Here is a 21655-nt window from a genome sequence, read left to right on the forward strand (position 1 = left end):
AGTGACATAAAGAGAAAGTGATAGATATGAATGGTTATGTTGTCACATCCATGAAGGTAGTTAACATTATAATTTAGCCTTTTGAATTCTATATTATTCTAATATTCTCAGTTTTATTTTTTTTATTTGCATGATGTGCTTTCTTTTGCACATTGTGTTCACCAGCCTTAGTTCATGCATAGTTTTTTTCATAAATTCTATTGAATTTCTTTACTTTCCTGTAAATGGTTGCAAGAAGATGAATCTCAGGGTAGTATACGGTGATATAAATGTACTTGGAAAAAAATTCCTTTGATATTGACCTAATTCTGGTATGGTTGTGCTGATTTTCTTCCTGAAGGCACCATCTTACAGACAAACTCTACAGAAGCTCTGTTGGTAAATGAACACTCTTCTTGTGTTAAGTGATCGCTGATACAATGGAACCTGCAGTTTGTAATGCTCACTAATCCTGACAATGGTGATTTTTTTTTTGGCACAAACTTTAGGGAACCTGAAAATGAGATGAACCAGGAAACATCATGGAGGTATTTTGAAGTACTTTATATGTGTGTTTCGGTCTACATCTATGAGTGGAATCTTTGTTTTTGGGATTGAAATTTTCTGCTTTGAGGAAGAGGAATGCACACTGCCATATTAGGAATTTATTTTTCCCTTTGGATGTTTTCTTTTCTCACCTGTTGTGTTCTATAACTCTGCCCCTTCCTGATCCCTTCGTACCATAGCCTTATCTCCATAGATATCTAAAATTCTGACCCAGATCAAAATATATTGGTCTTCTTGACCTTCATCTTCACCCCTTTAGGATTTTGCACCCATTTGTGCAAGGGAGGTGATTACAGACTTCCCTTCTGAGGTTAAAACTGCAGCTCCTCCCTTGTGAGGCTTCATTTACCTATTGTGGTTCAAATTCCATCCTGCAAAAGTGTATCGATCCAATTTCAATCGGGCACCAGCTCCAACAGACAAGGAAGTTTCAAGTTTGCACAAATCTTTTCATGAGTTTCCTAACACTACTTTTGAATAATCAAGCTCATAGTTTGTTAGATTCCTTCATACAAGGACATAGCATCCTCTTGCTGATAAACTCTGGATTAACTATTCACAAAGCATTATAGCTCACTACAGAAGAATTTGTTTTTTTCCCTGTCCCTCTCTTTTGTTCCCTGATTAACTTTTGAGCAGCTTTTGGGTAATGGGAAGAAAATAAGATCTATCTGCAAAATTTAAAAAAAAGAGAAGCTCTAGGCTGTGAAATAAATTCTAAGTGAGTAACCTATTGCCTCAAACACATTTTTGTCGCTAACTTGGTTTTACCGTAAATTGCAGTGCACATGAGGTTGAGCCTGTGTTGGAGGCGACTGGGAGGTACTCTTTCTTATTCTTTACCCATAACTAATTGTGTGCTGTATTATTTTTCTAGTGATACTTCATCCTGATAACCATCACACCAGTGGTAATGCTTTTTACACTTGGAACTAAACAATCCTATTCCATGTATTAGTTCTTCTCTAGTCTCCTCAGCATTGCTTTCTCCTGCTTAGCTGATATTTCATTAATTCTGTCAAAGCTCCTGCCAATGGCTCCAATGGGAGGGCTCTGTCCATTCTCACTGCATGTGATGCTGGTCATTTGTAGTCACACTTGGTCCTATCTGAAATAATAGCGATGATGTTGGGCTCTTCCTGTTCTTGGCTTGGCAGTACAAATCCTTAAGGTCAAGCACAAAGGGCATAGATGATGAGAGGCTAATCTACAGAACTAATGGTACGCTTGAGCGAATTTCATATTTCGGACAAATGTGAGCTTCGAACCTAGAATACAATGGATGGTTGGAAGTTTCAGGTGGAGACCCTTATTCCTCTTCATAGATGTTGCCTGACACATTGAGCTCCTCCAGCATTTTGTGTGTGTTACTCTGGATTTCCAGCATCTGCAGAATCTCTTGTGTTTATACAATGGATGGTGTGCTTTGAGAGAATTCTATGCCTGTTATCTCCCAAGAGTCAGGACTCCACTTTGTCAGGGATTGGGTTCACAATTGAAATGTCCATCAAAATTCCCAGTGCAAATGTTTGAATATCAGTAGGTAACAGGCGGGCTAGCCCTGAAGGGCACATAGCAACACTTCATAATCAAGGGGATGAATAATCTGTAGCTCATCGAGTGGCAGACACACCTCTTGTAGATACTTCCGAGTGAGGGTATTCGACTGTGGGCTGCCCAGCACAGTCCTTGCTGATTTGAATTAATGCAAATTGCACATTTCACTGTATATTTTAAAGTACATGTGACAAATAAAGCTAATTTAAGTCTGATCAATTTCGTCTTTCTCCAAGTATTAGATGCCCATTACCAGCCAACACTTATCCTTCCTATAACATTACAAACCAGAAGCTGTGCAAGGCCCACTGTCATTCACTAGACTAGTGACTGACACCTTCATAAACGTTCCAATAGGTTAGCTTTGTCCTATCCAGGGATTCCCAACCTGCAGTCCATTGACCCCTTGCTTAATGGTATTGGTCCATGGCTTAAAAAAAGTTTGGGAACCCCTGTGCCAGACTAAAGAGCCACAATTCATCAATCTTAGTTGTATGTTTCAACCTCTTTGCATAAATTTCTGTTGCACTTGATTCCCTAGCATTATAACTGGAGTTTAGAAATGTATACAATATTGTCGACAAGTTTCTGACCAATTTATCACCTCCAGTTTTCAATTTATTCCTCCAGAAGCTATCCACGCTTTTAATTCATTATTTCTGGTCTTGTTAGCCTACATTGCAACTTTCATTGACAGGAAAACCAGTGAGCTTTGCGAACAGGATACATTTTTTTACTCCCGGGTTTGCCACACATAAAGCAGGGAACTGAACAATGAACAAACAGAATCATTTAGAGAAAGGAAAATTAAGCCAAATCTGACTTGGGTGAACAACAAAGGGGGAACATTAACAGTAAAGAATAGAACCCAAGAAAGGAAACACTTTATATAGGTGCTGTGCTTGGCTCTTTTTTTTTAAATTGCTGTGTCTGTCCTTTAGCATTTGAGTATGCTGTACAATGTGAACTAAGTATTTTGTGTCAGAAAAGAGTGTGTCTTGCTCATGATTGCTCTGAATCAAGGCCCTGAGCTCCTAAATGCTTAATGTTTTCTGTTTTCAATAAAGGTGAAATTCATCTCCTTAACTGCCTTTAACTTTATCTCAAGCAGAACACGAAATTCTGTTGCTTACTCTGCTCAGAAGCCTTGGCTATTAAATACAACGGTGGAAGAAAACATTACGTTTGGGAGTCCTTTTATTAAACAAAGGTAATTGTTCCTGTTCATAGAAATGGAACTGAAACTCTTACAGTGGGTCTCTTTAAACTCCAACACGTCCACCCGTTAACCCCCCCACCACCACGACTTCATTATTCCCTGTCAGAGACATCTAATGTACAGACACTCCTGTACCTAGCATCACTTTATATACATACAATCTGTCTATATACTGTATATAAGCTAATTGTACATATTTATATTTGTGTTTTTATGCTTATTGTGTTTTTTCATGCTGAATCAGATCCGGAGTAACAATCATTTTATTTTCCTGAAGAATGACAGTAAACCATCTTGAATCTTAAAACAACCAACAAAAATTGTACTCTATAACTCGCTGTTCATCTCTCATTGTATTTCAGTCAGGTCTGCCCAGTCATCATTCTCCTTAATCAATGAACAGGAGGAATGATGGGCAAGTGAATAGGATCCATTAGCATCAAATTAATTTCAAGAAAAATAAAGAAAACAGAGAGAAAATGTGAAGTTATCTAATGATTAATGTAAACTGCAAGAGGGATTGGTTGATGTAAATTAATGGTGTCTGAGCTTTAACAAGGTATTAGGTAAAGATGCAAATACTTTTCACCAGAACTAATGGACCAACGGTTTTGGAAATTGGTTGATTATTGTCATACGTACTGAGATCCAGTGAATTTTTTTTCTTTGCATACCATCCAAACAGATCACTCCAAACATTAGTACTTTGAGGAAGTAAAAGAAAAAAACCCAATGTAGGATATAGCAATAGTTATAGAGAAAAGGCAGTGCTGGTAGACAAATAAGGTGATGTAAGCTGAGATCAAGGGTTTATGTTTATCGTATGAGAGATTGAATCAGGAGTCTGATAACAGCAGGGTAGAAGCTGTCCTTGAGCATGGTAATACTTGTTCTGAAACCTTCATATTTTTTGTCTGAATGGAGAAGGGAGAAGTGAGAATGACCAAGTTGGGAATGGTCCTTGATTATGTTGGCTGCTTTCCTGAGATCATTATCATAGATCATAGAATTATTTTCACAAGGAACCTAGAATTCCTAGATTGACAAAGACCATGGTCCATTGAGTTTGCCTTGTACATCTTGATGGTTTTGGGTAATTTGTCACTGTTAAGGGACTTAGAAACATTAATTGAGGTAAGATGGACCCTTAAATCTTGACCTCACAATCTGCCTAATTATGATCTTGTACCTTATTGTTATCTACGCTGCAATTTATTTGGCATTCTATTATTGTTTTATCCAGTTCTACCTCACTGAATAATGATCTGATCTTTATAAACAATATGCAAGGAAAATTTTTCACTGTACCTTGAGACATATGGCAGCAATAAACCAATTCCAATGTTATTATTACAAGCGACAGTACTGTGCAAATGTATTAGGCACCCTAGGTTATTTTGGTTTCAGATGGTATGGCCTCCACAGAGCCCTGATCTCAACATCATCAGGGCTATCTGGGAGAGACAGAAGCAAGCGAGATGGTCAAAGTCTGCTGAAGAATGGTGGCAAGTTCTCCAAGATGCTTGGAAGATCCTACTAACAGGTTTTTTTTTATAAAACTGCACGCTAGTGCACTTAAGAGTATTAATACAGTTTCAAAGACAAAGGGTGGTCACACCAAATATTGATTTGATTTAGTTTTTACTGTTTACTGCTCTTTATAGTGAATTTTTGATATATTGATATTCATTTCATTATTTTGAAAGCATCTTCTCTTTACAGTATGTGCTGGAGACTTTTGCACAGTATTGTACATCTAGCTTTGCTAATGTTATGACACCTTCCTGTTTCATTAACTATTTACTTTTTCTCTTTCCTGCTGTGATGATCGTATTTTGCCATCCTAGCATAAAGTTTGTAAGAGCCAAGTTTTCCAGCCCCCTTTGAACCTGCATGTCCCTTGAACAGTGGCGGGCACTATTGCTGCTGAATTGTCTTAATGCAGTCACACCTCTCATTTCTCGCCCTCTCAGGTACAAAGCGGTCATTGATGCCTGTTCACTTCAGCCTGACATTGATCTGTTGCCATTTGGAGACCAAACTGAAATTGGAGAGAGGGTAAATATAGGGAAATGTATGATCTTCACCATGCCGTTCACCTTGTAAATTTGATTCAGACTGGAATGCTTTTCTCACTCAGTGCAGTTCTGATTTCACATGTGGGTGGAATGTTATGGCCATCATAAATCAAGTGGTGCAGGGTGACCTGTTTGTCACACCACTGAGTTTCTGCCATATCATCCAAGCTGCATTGTTAAGGTGATAAGGAAAGGAATAGAGGGTTATGGGCTGAGTGCGGGTCGGTGGGACTAGGTGAGAGTAAGTGTTCGGCATGGACTAGAAGGGCCGAGATGGCCTGTTTCCATGCTGTAGTTGTTACATGGTTATATGAGAAGATGTTTTTAAAATTGTGACTGGCTGGGTGGGCACTATGGTTGTTATGGACTGGTTAGTGTATGAAGGATTTTTAAAATTTCATGTCTGCTAATCATGTTACCTTATTACTCTAGGGGATTAACCTGAGCGGAGGTCAGAGGCAGAGAATCTCTGTAGCTCGAGCTTTGTATCAAGACACTGGTACAGTGTTCCTGGTAAGAATCCAACACATCTTGCAATGAACATTATCTGTTTGTAGCCAATTGCAGCTGCTTTGTTGATGAAAATAAAATGAACCAGAATGTTCACTGCTCCATCCTTATTAACATCTGCCTAACACTTTAATCTGTCAACTGTGTTGTTCGTAATGGATGGGGTATTGAGTCATATAGCATGGAAACAAACCCTTTAATTCCACCTGCCCTTGCCAACCAGATGCCCATCCAAGCTAATCCCATTTTCTTCTGGTTGACCCATATCCTTCTAAGCCTTCTAAACCATTCAGATCCATGTACCTAAGGAAGTGATGTTGTTTATACAGACTTCAGCAAAGCTTTCAAGATGGTCCCTTGTGTCAGGCTGGTCTGGAAGGTTAGGTTCCATAGCGCTAGTTATGTGGATTCAAAATTGGCTCAGAGGTAGACAGCAGAGGGTGGTGGTTGAAGGTTCTTTCTTGGAATTGAAGTCAATGACTAGTGATATGCTGCCGGGATTGGTGTTGGGATCCTCATGAGTTGTTATAAGTGATTTGGATGAGAATGTAGAGACTTAGCCAGTAAGTTTTCAGACGAGGCAGAGTTAGTGAAGATGTTTATTGTAGATTGCAGGGGATCTTTATCTTGATTACTGAGAAGTGGGTCAAAGAGTGGCAAGTAGATATCAAACAGATGAATGTAAGAAAGTCAGTAAGCATAAGGCTTGCAATATGAATGATTGGGATTGGGGATGCAATGGAACAGAGGGACCTAGGAGAGGAGTGCCTAGCTTGTTGAAAGCAGCCACACGACTATGCAGAGTGGTGAAAAAGCTGTTTAGCACTTTGGCCTTCATTACGGGGCATTGACTATAGGAGCTAGAGCAATATGTTGCAGTTGTATAAGTTGTTGGTGAGGCCACAATTGGAGTATTGTGTGCAGTTTTGGTCACTGCGTTATAGGGAAAATGTGGGTAACCTGAAAGAGTGCAAAAAAGATTTATCAGGATGTTGTCAGAACTAGAGGGCCAGAGTTGTGGAGAGAGGTTGGCAAGTCTAGGTCTTTGGAACACCAGCTGGCAGGCACTTCCCAGTCTCCACCCAGTTAACAGGAGTCACCTGCCACTTGTTTCTAACGCATTAGCTGCAGCCTATTTTAAACCCAGCTCTCATCCACAATTGTTGTTCACTCATTGAACCAGCCAACCTCAACCAGTTGTGCCTCACCATGTCAAGTATTCACTCTCTCTTGTTTTGTCTTCATGAATTGCTATTTTGCAGTTTATTATTAAAGTGATTGCACACTACTAAATCATCTCCGCTGCTCTCCATTTGGGTCAAGCTTCCTCTACTTTTCCTGACATGGAGAATGAGGGGTGACCTCATAGAGGAGTTTAAATTATGAGAGGTATAGATAAAGTGGACAGTAATGGACTTTTCCCCAGGGTTGGGGAGTCCAACACTAGGGGGACATATGTTTAGGGTGAAAGGGAAAAGGTTTAAAAGGACTTGGGAGACATTTTTCACCCAGTGGGTGGTGAGTATATAGAATGAGCTGTCAGAGGAAATGATTGAGGCAGGCATAATAGTATAATTTAAGAAGCACTTAGATGGGTATGTGGAGGTGTGAGGATTAGGGGGTATGAGCTAAATGCAGGAAATTGGGACTAGCTAGGTGGACAGGTTGAACTGAAGGTCCTGTATCCATGCTGCATTGTTCTATGAGTCTATGGCCTGCCAAATTCCTTTTAAAAGAAGATGTCATTGTACCACTTCCTCTGGCTGCTCATTCCGTATAAGCATTATCTTCTAAGGAAGGACCTCTGAGTCCTTTCTCAGTAATCCCTTTCTAGCACTCCCTCCTAGGAAAGCTACCTAGCACACCTCTGTTTGAGAGAGCAATGTCTCTGGCAACTCTTTTCACAGCTGTGCCTCCGAGGACTTTCAGCTGTTATTTCTGCTGCCTCACTTTTGCTTGTCATCAGGTTGTTCATCATATTAGTGCTGCGGTGAAAGAATTGGGTTCCACCATTTCTTCATGTTTAATCCATTGCCAGCACTTCCTGGTATTGGTTGTGTTGTTATTCTCTTGATTGCTCTGATTGGTTTGAGATTGTGCTGGGACAAAGGATACAAAGAATTTTCCTGAAGTGGGTTGTATGCGATGAAGTCATGTCTTACTGCCATCCCCTGAAGTAGCTAAAATTGTATAATAAACAATATTTCTGTTCTTTGTCTCAATCTCTAGTGTCATTATGTTTACTTTATTGCAAATTTTGCACAGATGTATGTTATGCTTGTCTTCATCCTGTACTGTGATACTGCTGCAAAAAGTTAATTTTCATGAAATTTACATCCTGTGTGTGTATTCCTAAGAGAACAATAAATTGTACTTGGACAAAACTTTTTATAAACTCGAAGTGCTTCATAATGATTGAAAATGTTTGCTGTTGAATCAATATTGTGATGATTCTTGTCTTTTCAGCAATGCAACACTGGGAGTATCAGACACACAGCCTGTACAAGAGCCTATGTATTGTTCCTCCCTGCTACCAGTTATTGTCCCAGTTCCACTTAATTATACATGGAACCAATGTAAATAGAGCAAGTTTCCAGAAACCTACTTTTTAAATTATTTGTGCCATTTCAGTGCTATTATTAAGCATTGTGCTTTTTGATCAACATTTATAACTGCTGGAATATCTTTATGCCACAGCTGAGAGAATAGGAACTTGGGATCATCAGTTATGCAGTTTAAGAGATGGGAGTTGAACAGTTCTCCAGGGAGAAAAATTCTTGTCTCACTTTGAACAGTGGAATATTTCACCTGATCAAGCTCCAGAAATGAATTCTTTGGTATTTATTTTTAAGAAAAACCGTTATGATCTTGAATGCACCAGGAGCATTGGAAAAAGGAATTTGGTATTAGAAAGGAAAATCTTGGAGCATTGCAGAGAAAAAGAAGAACTGGTACAGGCAACAGTGATATTTTTTAGACCATAAGATGTAGGAGCAGACGTAGGCTGTTCAGTTCATCAAAACTGCTCCACCGTTCCATGGCTGATTTATTTTCCCTCCCAGCCCCATTTTCATGCTTTCTCCCTGTAACCATTGACAACCTTGCTAATCAAGAACCTACCAGCCACTGCTTTGAATGTACCCAATGACTTGGCCTCCACAGCAGTCTTCAGCAATGAATTCCACAAATTCACAATACTGCTCACAATACTCCATATGTGGATTTATCAATGCCTTATAAAGTCTCAGAATTTTATATTCTATTCTATTCCTCCTGAAATGAATGCTAATATTTGCATATACCCCCAGGCTATAGGCCATCTGGTCGAGGTGACTTGTCTACCTTCAGATCTTTAAACTTTCCAAGTATCTTCTCCTTAATAATAGTAACTGCACTCTGTCCTGACACTCTCAAAGTTCTGACATACTGCTGCTCGCTTCCACAGTGAAGAGTGATGCTTAATATTTAGTCAGTTGTCTGCCATTTCTTCATTCCATTACTACTTCTCCACCATTATTTTCCAGTGGTCTGATATCTACTCTTACCTCTCCTTTACTTTTTATATATCTGAAAAAGATTTTGGTGTCCTCTTTTATGTTATTGGTCAGCTAACCTTAATATTTCAACTTTTCTCTCCTTATTGCAGTTGTAATTACCTTCTGTTGGTTTTCAAGGTTCCCAATCCTCTAGCTTCCAACTAATTTTTGCTATATTGTATGCCTTCTCTTTTGCTTTTATGCTGTCTTTGATTACCCTTATGAGTCTTGGTTGCCTCATCATCCCTTTAGCACGCTTCTTCTTTGGGATGAATCAGTCCTGTGTCTTCTAAAGTTCTCCCAGAAACACCAGCCATTGCTGCTCTAGTCATCCCTGCAAATCAACTTTCTAATCAACTTTGGTCAGCTCTTCCCTCAAGACTCTGTAGTTCCTTTTACTCCACTGTAATAGTAGTACATCTGATTTTAGCTTCATCTCAAACTGCAGGGTAAAATCTGTCATATTATTTTTGACTCATAAAGGTTCCTTTTCCTTAAGCTCCCTGATAAAATCTGCTTCATTTCACAATATCCAATCCAGAATTGCCTTTTCCTAGTGAGCTCAACCACAAGCCACCTTGTAGGCATTCTCCTGGGATCCAGCACCAACTTGATTTTCCACATTTAGCTGTATATTACAATCCCCCAACATTGCAGCAGAATTGGGCTACTTGGCCCATTGAGTCTGTTCTACTATTTCACCATGGCTGATCTATTATCCCTCTCAACCCCATTCTCCTACCTTCTCCCCGTAGCCTTTGATGCCCTGACTAAACAAAGCACATACAAAATGCTGAAGGAGATCAGCAGCTCGGCAGCATTTCGTGTGTGTTACTCTGGACTTCTAACATCTGCAGAATCACGTGTGCTTAATTAAGAACCTGTTAACCTCTGCTTTAAATATACCAATGACTTGGTCTCCACAGCTATCTGTGGCAACGAATTCCACAGATTCACAATTCTCTTGCTATAAAGAAATTCCTCCTCAACTCTGTGCTAAAGGGATTTCCTGAGGCTATGTCCTCTGGTCCCTGACTACCATGCTACTGGAAACATCCTCTCCACAATTCCAAGTTAATGAATAGTTAACATTTCCTGTAATTCTACTTCTGTTTAATGTCTTATGTTATGTAAACTAACTGTACTTAATGAGTATTTTACAAGCGTTTAAAATGAAATGAAATTTGTTCGTGATATTCCTTTGCTAACTAACAACACTTCTATTTCTAAACTGCTGATCTTCACTGGATTCTTGAATTAACTAAAGAACAAGATTGCTGTAGTAGTGAGTTTGCTACCACAATGATATTGAGCTAATGGGCTGAATTTGCTTGGGTTGTATTCATTTGTGGTGGAATGTGAATCATTCCCAGTTTAAGCTCACCTTCCAACACCACACCTGGCATCAATGAATGCATAACGTGTCAGATCTTGGTGGATGGGCTACAGTAGGTGCTACCTAATTAAGTGGCCACTCTTGATCATGGCCCCTCAAGTATTCAGCTCAGTGGCACTTTATTAGGTGCCACCTGCTGTAGCCCATCCACTTCAAGATTTGACATGCTGTGCATTCAGAGATGCCCTTCTGCACACCACTGTTGTTATGTGTGGTTATTTAAGTTTCTGTCACCTTCCTGGCAGCTTGAACCAGCTGGCCATTTTCTCTGCGCTCTCTCATTGATAAGGTGTTTTTGCCCACAGAACTGCCATTCACTATATCCATATGATTAGCACACCATTCTCTGTAAACTCTAGACACTGTTGTGCAGGAAAATCATTAGGAGATCTGAGATACTCAAACCACCCCATCTGGCACCAACTTTGTTTCTATGACTTCTTATCCAATTCTGATGTTTGGTTTGAACAACAACTGAACCTCTTGACCATGTCTGAAAGCTTTTATGCATCGACTTGCTGCCACATGATTGGCTGAATGTATATTTGCATTAATGAGCAGGCATACCTAATAAAGTGGCCACTGAGTGTCTATCTAAACACTTGATAAATATGATGAGACTCTGCCTGTGCTGCTCTGTGAGGCCATAAGTTCTAGACCATGCTACTCACAGGGAATGAGGAGACAGTTGTTCTTTCTTCTCCCTTCTAATCCTTCAATGGATTACTTTAGGCTTCTTGGCTTTTTGACCCAGCTACTAAGAGAAATTAATCCACTCTATTTATACTCTTCTAGGCCTCACATTCCAAAGTAAGCAGCCACAGCCTGTGGATAAATGGGGGTTAAAATGCAGAATAGCTAAAATCAACCTGAGTGATTAATCCTCCCCATTCTGGATCGAATCCACAAGTTTACCTTGTGTTGCCTCTCAGTTCTTGTGCCTTTGAGTATTTAAGTAAGCCAACTCTCCCAAACTATCCCGGATATGGAAGGAATCCCTTCAATTTGTGTTGTTCATGCTGGTTACAAAAGAAACCTCCATCTAAATCGATCCTTCCAACACTTGGTCCAGATCTGTGCAAGCCATTGTTCTTCAAGTACACATGAAATACTATTTAAATGTTATGTGTGTGCCAATACCACTCTTTCAGGCACTGAGTACCAGACCTCTCCCACCCTTTACCCTCATTCCCTCTCTAATCCTTACAATTATTTTAAATCTATGGCCCCTTGTTTTGGCTTCCGCTCATGAAAACCGGTACTTCATATCTATTCTGTCTTGATCCTTCAAACTTCACACAAGTCAGACATCTCTCCACTAGTCCTTGTCCAAGGGAAAACAATCTCAAAGTTTCCAACCTTAGAGCTGTTCATTTATAGTCCTGATAACATCCTCCTCTCCACCTACTCCAGTACTTTGATCAGGGTAGTGCAATGGTTGTTGTCTATATGGACTTGAGTAAAGCATTTGATAAAGTTCCTCATAGTCAGCTGATCCAGAAATTTAAAGTGCATGGGATCCATGGAGAGTTGGTAAATTGGATTCAAATTAGCTTGGCCGTAGAAGATAGAGGGTTGTTCCGGAATGTTGTTATTCTGACTGGAGGTCTGTGACCAGGAATTAGATTTTTTTTAAAGTTTGTGACTTGTACAACAAAAAATCGAAACATACAGTGAAATGCAAGCAACACACACAAAATGCTGACGGAACTCAGTAGGCAGGCAGCATCTATGGAAAAAGTACAGTCAATGTTTCAGGCCGAGACTCTTTGGTGCATTGTTTGTATCAGCTGTCAGCACAGTCTGTGGAGAGCCTGCAGGTGTCACCATGCTTCCTGCCCTAAAGTAGCATGCCCTCTACTTGATAACCCTAACCTGTATGTATTTGGAATGTAGGAAGAAACAGAAGGACCTGGAGGAGATCCACATGGCACAGGAAGAACATACAAACTCCTTAAAGACAGCATTGGGAATTGAACCCCAATCATGATTGCTGGCGCTATGAAGCATTGCACTAACGGCTACACTATCGTGTCAACCTCCCCCCAAATCAAAAATAGCGATAGTCTGATCTGCAAGTTTGCAGCTGACGTAAGATTTGGTGGAGTTGTGGATGGCGAGGAGCATTGTCAAAGAGTACAGAAGTAATAGATCGGTTGGAGATGGGTGGAGAAATGGCAGATGGAATTTAATCTGGACAAGTGTGAGGTGTTACGCTTTAGGAGATCAAATGTAAGAAGAAAGTAGACAGTAAGTGGCAGTACTCTTAGTGATGTGCAGTGAGAGGTATCTTGGGTTGCAAGTCCATACCTATCTGAAAGAGACAACACAAGGAGTTCCAGTAAAGAAAGCATGCAGTATACTTGCATTTATTGGTCAGGGAATTGACTATAATAGTTGGAAACTTTAAAACTTTGGTCAGGAGTAAAGTGCGCATTTCTGGTCACTGCATTATAGAATGTGAAGGCTTTGGAGAGGGTGGAATAGAGATTCACCAGGATGTTATCTGGATTAGAGAGTATTAGCTATAAGGAAAATTTGGATAAATCAGGATTGTTTTCTCTGGAGCATCAGAGGGTGAGGGAACACCTGAGAAATATATGTAATTATGAGGGGCATAGATAGGGTTTTTTTCGCAAGGTGACAATGTCAGATATTTGGGATGGGGTAGATTTAAGATGGGGAGGTAAGTTTATGGAAGATTTGTGAAGCAGAGATTAGTAGGCATCTGAAATACCTACAGGTGAGGCAGTGAAGCAGATATGGTAGCAACACCTGAGAAGCATTAACAGGCAGAGATTGGAGGGATACAGACCATGTGCAGGTAGCTGAATTTAGTTCAAATTGGCATTATGGTTGGCTTAGACGTTGTCGGCTGAACTAACTATTCCTGTTCTATATTCTATGCACTTACGCCTTTAGGAATCAAAGGTAACTCTCCTTGACATTGCCTATGGCACAGATCATGAGGTAATATAGAATGTACAGTAACTGGAGATGGGGGAAGAAAATTTTGTTTCACAGCTATTCAGTGGGTTTTGTTTCACAGTTATTCAGTGGGTTTTGATGAAGATATGACTCTGAGGGGCCAGGAGATCAATGGCAAAGATATGGCAGCAGAAGAGTTAGGTACAGGAGATCATGGGGTGAATTTTCTAGCTTATGTCACATCAGAGTTATCGACCCTTGGACAACTAAATGAAATGCTTTCACACTACAGTCACTAATTAAGAAACGTTTGAACATAGGGCTAAAGCACTGGTTTATTTCTGTAAATGCACAAGTGCCCCATTGTTTCACCCCCACCAGGACGATCCATTCTCTGCCCTGGATATTCACCTCAGTGATCACCTGATGCAGGAAGGAATCGTCAAGTTCCTCCGAGAAGACAAGCGGACTGTAGCTCTGGTGACACATAAGCTGCAGTATCTGACACATGCTGACTGGGTAAGCAAGAACACTGAGCAATTCAGACTCATGTCATGCAGTTGACACCTTGATGTAGATCTTGATTTTGTATCATCCATGTAGTGTGACGTCAGCAAGCTGCAGCCTGCATGCATTTTATTACCGCCTTTCTGGTCTTCCTTAATTTCTATCTTAATCCCTTCAAATCTGCCTGTGGAGCTTCTTGTTGTCTTTATATCACTGACAACAATACTGCATGGACCACGTCCTCTAACAATTTACATCCACCCCATCCTGGCCCAGAACATTTTGCCAAATACTCAATGATACCCTTAACCCTGGCACAGGGATCTTGGAGCCAGGATCCTGATCCTGCCAAACAGCATCCTGGAAACATGTCTGATTCAGATTGACGTTAGTTTAATCTCGTATACACCATGCTGTAATGAAATTCCTTGTTAGCAGGAAGTTCACAGAGTATATCATCTACATGGTGATTATAAATACAGGAAATACAGTGACAGTTGCAAAAGACAATGGAAAGTTGCAAAGTATTATAGAGCAAATATCCCCTTGCCCATCCCCATCTATCTCTAACTCTGTAACTGTACTGCACTGTAGACAATTTAAACCCCTTATTATAATACTGTTTACATTGTAAATACATGCTGGCATTTATTTATTTATGCTCATTTATTCCATATTTGTCCTTTAACCTCTAAATTTATTAGCCTTTTTTCTATATTTATTTATACGTAATGCTATACTTTTTACATAATTCTTTTTAATTGATGAATGGTGCTGTTATTTTGTTGCATTTTGCATCCTGACCAACACACCATAGCAAATTTTGAGTACATGTAAATGTATATGGTAAATAAAGTTGATCCTTGAAAAGAAATAGAAGAGACAAAATCAAGAGTTCAAGAATGTGGTTTCAGTGTTCTGTCTATCATTATCCTGTCACTCTTTCAAGCTGAGCATGAATGACACTATAGAATTGGCCCTGGTTGCACACTAGGGAGAATCTCTCCCTGGAAAAATCTCTCTGCTAGCTGTGCCCAGAACTGAACACTGGTTTAAGCACAGAATGCCCCTGGGAGTCTCCTGTACTGCCTGCCTGCTCCTTTTTCTTGTCTGTGTGCCAGTCCCCCGTTGCCCCTCTGCCTGCATTTTTTTTGCACTGTATCCTGAAATGTACTATCCATAAAACACTCACTTCATGGATATACTGGGGTGACATCAACTGTTACTCAAGTTCCAAAACTTAGAACTCCTCCAGCTGATGACACTTTCTGCACCTCTGGTTGTCCAAGACACAGAAGATGGCCTGGAGTTCACTCATTGCACAGGAGGTTACTTGAGTTAACCTGCAGGAACTTGTAATGGCCTTGATCTATGTTTAAATCACATTCTAGTTACTCATTAGGCCAGTTTCCTGCATCTCTTACTTGCCAGAGTTTATTTTCCCAGTGTACTAAACAATCTTGCAACATTAATATTGTTACTTATCTAATTTTCTCTTTTATACCATTTGTTCCAAATTTGATGATGGTGGTGATTGTTACATTTGACACTTCTTCAAATACCCAAATATACAACCTTGGTACTTGATCAAAATTGGAATTGTCTTACTATTGTCAAATGTACTGTCATACAGTGAACATCTTCTGTTTGTGTGTCGCTCAGGCAGTTCATATCATGCGTAAGAGCTCTGATGTAGTAAATGTTCAAATTAAATTTATGATCAAATTTGTATATGTCACAATGTTCTATCCTGACATCTCAGGACAGTATATGGTGGTAAAAAGAAAAGAGAATGCAGAATATAGGGTAGCAGACTCTGGAAATGTTTAGTCATTTACAAATTCACAAATAAGAGAAAATCTGCAGATGTTGGAAATCAAGGTAACACATTCAAGATGCTTCGGAACTCAGCAGGCCAGGCAGCATCTATGGCAAAGAGTACAGTCCACATTTTGGCCCAAGACCCTTCATCAGTCCACACTAGCTTTCATCAAATTCACATTAGCTTTCTCTAACCAATCCATGAATCCAGAAGACTGCTATTTCTGTCTTTGATTGTTGTTTTGAAATCTCCCCACTATTAAGGCTAAATTGACTAGTCTGTATTCACCAGATTTATCCCTGCACAATTCATTGAATGAGTTTGTAACCCACCATTTTCACAATTTGAATCTTCTTGACCTCTAGAAATAAAACTTAGTATTCCAGAGGCCTTTCTGATTTATTTTCTGTACCTATCTATGAAATTTCAATGGCTTTTAAAAAATATGTCTCTGGGGTTCTAGTTTCACTTGGAAGACCAGCATTTATTGCTCATCCCTATTTGCCTTTGTGAACTGTTTACAGCTTTGTGCATTACAAATCACTTTCAGCATCACCCTCTTGGGGTAGGTCTACCGACACATACAGCAGATTTTCAAAGACACTTCACTGTATCTTGGTACATATGACATAACATTCATAGCATGATGTAACCTATCTTTCAAGCCTGTGACTCTCAAAGAATAGTAGATGAATTTCAGCTTGGCTAAGAGGCTGCCATTTCTTTTATCATCCAGATAATTGCTATGAAAGATGGAACCATCATTAGAGAAGGCACCTTGAAGGATTTTCAGCACCATGACGTAGAACTGTATGAGCAATGGAAAACCCTTATGAATCGACAGGATCAGGAATTTGAGAAGGTAATATGTGAACCTCCGGGAAGCACCACATGCAACCAGCCTCTCGGATGAACAACTTCTAAGTTTGATTGCTAAGATTTATTTTCTGTTAACTGTAACTGAGAGAAAAATACAAGGCAGCAGCATGCCTCTCATTTCTGGATTTAACTCCTCTCCTTCTCAAGGCCCAACAAAGGCCCTTCATAAGCCCAAGCAAAGCAGCAAGGCATGGTGAATGTGTAATAGAAACAGAAAATGCTGCAAATAACTTCTGTGGAGAGATAAACAGAAATAATGTTTGAAGTTTAAACCGTTCAGGAAAAAGAAGTTAGTTTAGATGACAAGGTGAGAGAAGGTATTGGAGGAGCAAAGGAAATTCCCTTGTTAGGGTGAGACTAGATTACATTATGTGGGAGTTAAAGATTAGTTTATTTTGAAACATACAGCGATATGCGTCATTTGCATCAAATCAAGTCAGTGTATGTTGGCACACTTCCAGTGCCAACGTACAAGTCTTCAATCCACTAATCATAATTTTTTTCTTTTGGAATGTGGGAGGAAACCGGAGCACCTGGAGGAAACCCAGACCATTATGGGAGAATGTATAAACACCTTACAGATGGCGGTGTAAATTGAACCACTGTCTTACTCAATAACATATTGCACTAACTGCTACACTTTATAATCAAATTATGTTTCTTTATTTGTAGCAGAGTCTGGTTTTGCAATTGTGGTCCAGGCTAAAAATCCATGAAACTGCCAATAAAAGAACCACATTGGCAGCAAATGTCCATGCCATGGTCACAAAGAAGGCTTTTGCTATTCTTCAGCGTCTTCAATGCCAGTGAAACACAAGGGCAAGCAGTTTCAAAAGCCATCAAAATCTACAAGGAGTTTAATGGTCACATTCAAAGTTGACTTTACCAGGAGATAGAACCCTGCTGTCTATCTTCGGGAAAGGCATCCTAATGTATAGTGCTAAATATCTTCAAAAGTGGGCAATGATGTTATTAGCCTATGATTTTGACATCAAGTACAGATATGATTTTGAAATCAAGAACCGTGGGTGTTACAGTGGCATAGCCCTGACTGACGCCTATTCCAAATAGCCAGAGGTCAACAAAGACAGATCCTACCATTCAACATCTGCTGGAAATCTTCAGCCCCTTTGGGATGCCAGAAATGTTTGTTTCTGACAATGGTACCCAATTCAGTTCACGGCAGTTTGCTGTATTCTGCCAGAATGGTGAAATTATCCACATCTGCTCACCTCTTATTATCCACTGCCCAACAGTGGATACCTTCAAACAATCACTTCTGAAATCAAGAGGGGAAGGAGCATTGGCTGAGTCTCTTTACACATTTCTGCTGACATATCGAGTTACAGAGCATCCAAGCCTCGAGAGGAAGTCTGCAGCTGAAGTGCTTTTGTGAAGAAGACTCTGCACAGTATGGATGTGTTACCATAACGTCCACATCCAAGACAGCAGATGGTCAGGTGCTCAAAGGAAGCCACACTGACCTTGGTTGATGGGTGAAATCATTCATGTCTGGATCTGCAACGTGGGCCAGACAGTATCAAACTGGGCAAGACCCCTGGATACCAGGCCAGATTGTCAAACAAATGGGGAAAGTGGTCTACAAAGTTATCGTAGATAGATATCGCTTGCGTCACTGCATCAACCAGTTGCGGCTACGTGCTTCCAAAGGCACAAGTTTGTCGGACAGATCATCAGACACAGAGCTAGACCTTTCATCTCTTACTGGATGTGTTTGATTTACCCTGACCGAACTAACCCCCAGACCAGCACAGTCACAAGCAACATCGCGACAAGAAAGTGACAGCCTGCTACTACTAAGAAGGACTGGTCACCAACGGAAGCAGCTTGTTCCAATCCAAATCAACCCTAGTCTCAAATCCTGCAGATAATCATTTTCATGAGGGAGGTGTTACAACGAGCTGAAACCACCAACACTCATTGGTCAGCGGAAACCAATCCCAGGCTGACTTTCTCTGATTGGTCATTGTTCGTATCAACATCTCACATGTTCTTGGGTAAAATATTTAAATAGTCATACTTTGCGATGTACTGTTGAGTTTTGAGATTTTTGTAATTAAGTAGTTTTACTGAATAAAGGTTTATTCAACTTCTGGCTTTGATCTGTCTCCTGGCTTCAAGTCTCATCTGTGATTATACATGAGTAAATACAACACCAATGATCTGATCTTGTCTAGTCTGTGCAATGTTCTTGGGAATATTTATGCCCTAACCTGATACACTATTTGTTGGTGTTGAGTGGGCAGCAAAGCATTAGCTCACTTTGTACTCCCTTGACTGCTTCCAGATTTTCAGTTCCAGTGGTTACTTCAGAATGGAATATCAGGATTGGAATTCAATAAACAGTTGATATTACAGTATCTAGATAGATTAGTGAGCAAAAGCAAAATCTACCCCAGCATTTAAGTTTTGTTTTGTCATTACTACTGACCTATTGTAAAATAACATCCTTTCTGCACCTGATCATTCTGAGCCTAAGAATGCCTCTGCACTGACATTTCTCATTTGTTTATGAGATGTAGATATTGTAGGCAAGTTAAAATTTGATTAACCATCACTAAATGCCCCAGAAATCAGTCTAGGCAAATGAGCTAACCCAAAGTGCAATCTGTTTATCTCTTTCGACAGACACTGCCTGACCTGCTGAGTGCCTCCAGCAGCTCTTTCATTTGATTTCCAAATCACAAGTCTCTTTGGTCTCTAATTTACATTTGAACTCATTGACTTGTTTGGCTGTATAGAATATAGTTTTAAATCAGTGATGCTGTTCTGTGGTGAGAGTCAAGCTTTTGTCTCCAGGTCTTGGGATTCTCATCTAATCGTCAGACTGCTACGGAAATGTAAATGCAGAGAAGTGTAGAGTAAGTGCTCGATATGATGTTGTTTTTCTAACAGTATAGCTTAGTTTTAAGAAGTATCCTCCCAAAAAAATGTAATGTTTGGCAGTAAAAGTGAAGATAGCTGTAACATATCATTGGATAATGTAATCATACATGCACAAATACCCACTGCCTTTAAATTCAAGAAGCTTTAGTGTGAACCATGACACGTAATGTGACATTATTTTAATTGAATTTAACAAGACCCTTTCTGTGTTGCTTCAGGAAACTGAAGGTGAAAGTCAGACAATTCTTGAAAGGAAAACCTTGCGCAGAGCGATGTATTCTCGAGAACCCAAAGGTCAAATGGATGATGAAGATGAAGGTTGGATTTTTTGGTCCTTACTGCTTGCTTGCTACTGAATAGTGCCACTCCTTTCTGGTCAAGAACTATTAGAAAAGGAGGGTTAAAATAGCTGTGGGTCATTTAATCAATGACATCTCATGAGGTGGGCACCATTTGGCCTACCTTGGCAATTATTTGGGTGGGTTGGCCCTGAGATAAAGGCGATTAAAATGACCACCAGCCCTATCTCCACCACCTTCACCAACTCAAACTCCAGTTCTTGTGTACCCTGGTCTAGTCTTATGCAAACCAGTTTTGACAAAATGTGGACAGAGATCAGAGAGGAGATTCTCCAGCATTCTCACTGTCCCATGTCTCATCTGTACCTCTGGATGAGGTAAATGATAGACACTTATAGTGTCCAGAAGTTGAGTAGAAACAAGATGTACTAAAACTTCAGTACATTTCTTACCAGCAACCATTTGCCAGTTTGGTGAGAAGTGGATGTCACCACCATCAATGACCCCACCAACTCCATCTCACCACATGCTAGGGTCATGTTTCTTTAGGAGATACAGGAATGCCAAAGCAGTTCCAACTAGGATGATGTTGTAAAGCTATAACAGGACTTTTACTGGTAAAGAACATAGAACACAGAAATTTACAGCACATTACAGGCCCTTCGGCCCACAATGTTGTGTCAATCATGTAACTGGCTCTAGAGACTGCCTAAAAAATGCATAGCCCTCTATTTTTCTAAGCTCCATGTACCTATCTAAGAGGCTCTTAAAAGACCCTTTGTATCCGCTTCCACCACTGTCGCCAGCAGGGCATTCCACACACCCACCACTCTCTGTGTGGAAAAACTTACTCCTGACATCCCCTCGGTACCTATTTCCAAACACTTTAAAACTATGCCCTCTTGTGTTAGCCACTTCAGCACTGGGAAAAAGCCTCTGGCTATCCACACGATCAATGCCCATCATCATCTTACACACCTCGATCAGGTCACATTTCATCCCCCGTTGCTCCAAGGAGAAAAGGTCAAGTACACTCAACCTATTTTCATAAGGTATGCCCTCCAATCCAGGCAACATCCTTATAAATCTCCATTGCACTCTCTCTATAGTATCCATATCCTTCCTGTAGATAGGTGACCAGAACTAGAGAGTTAGTGAAAATTCTGTAGAGGTCCCAATATAAGCCCCAAATCTTTCATAACCAAAAGTAAGCAATCCAAGAGTGCACAAAACACAAGACAATTGTAGGATTAGGCCACACGGACCTTCAATCCTGCCCTACCATTCAATATGGTCATTACTGATTCAAGCTGGCCTCAGCTCCTCTGTGCTTCTTTCTCTTCTTCTTCCCCATAGTCTTCAATTCCTCAATGTGTCAATTGTTATCCTTCCCCTCCTCACATATATCTAATGATCAGGCCTCCACTCAGGGGCAGAGAATTCCATAGATTCACCACCTTCTGGGAGAAGA

At 40.1% G+C, this 21655-nt stretch overlaps 1 protein-coding gene across 8 annotated transcripts in view; it reads left to right on the top strand.

Moving 5' to 3' along the window:
- LOC140738596 (ATP-binding cassette sub-family C member 9-like) overlaps positions 1-21655 on the top strand; it is a 188490-nt gene that overhangs the window by 103803 nt on the left and 63032 nt on the right. For 7 of the 8 annotated variants that reach the window (XR_012101405.1, XR_012101406.1, XM_073066119.1 and 4 more), the window contains exons 18-25: positions 489-527; positions 1330-1368; positions 3215-3313; positions 5296-5380; positions 5833-5913; positions 14152-14289; positions 16836-16961; positions 20104-20203. Coding sequence is in view for 6 of the 8 variants with exons in the window: in XM_073066119.1 (XP_072922220.1) it covers positions 489-527; positions 1330-1368; positions 3215-3313; positions 5296-5380; positions 5833-5913; positions 14152-14289; positions 16836-16961; positions 20104-20203 (707 nt within the window). In the remaining 2 variants the exon portion in view is untranslated. The remainder of the gene's footprint in view (positions 1-488; positions 528-1329; positions 1369-3214; positions 3314-5295; positions 5381-5832; positions 5914-14151; positions 14290-16835; positions 16962-20103; positions 20204-21655) is intronic. The other variant, XM_073066116.1, reaches the window with a different exon arrangement.

The sequence above is a fragment of the Hemitrygon akajei genome, chromosome 14 (genome assembly GCF_048418815.1).
Source record: "Hemitrygon akajei chromosome 14, sHemAka1.3, whole genome shotgun sequence".
Classification (NCBI taxonomy): domain Eukaryota; kingdom Metazoa; phylum Chordata; class Chondrichthyes; order Myliobatiformes; family Dasyatidae; genus Hemitrygon; species Hemitrygon akajei.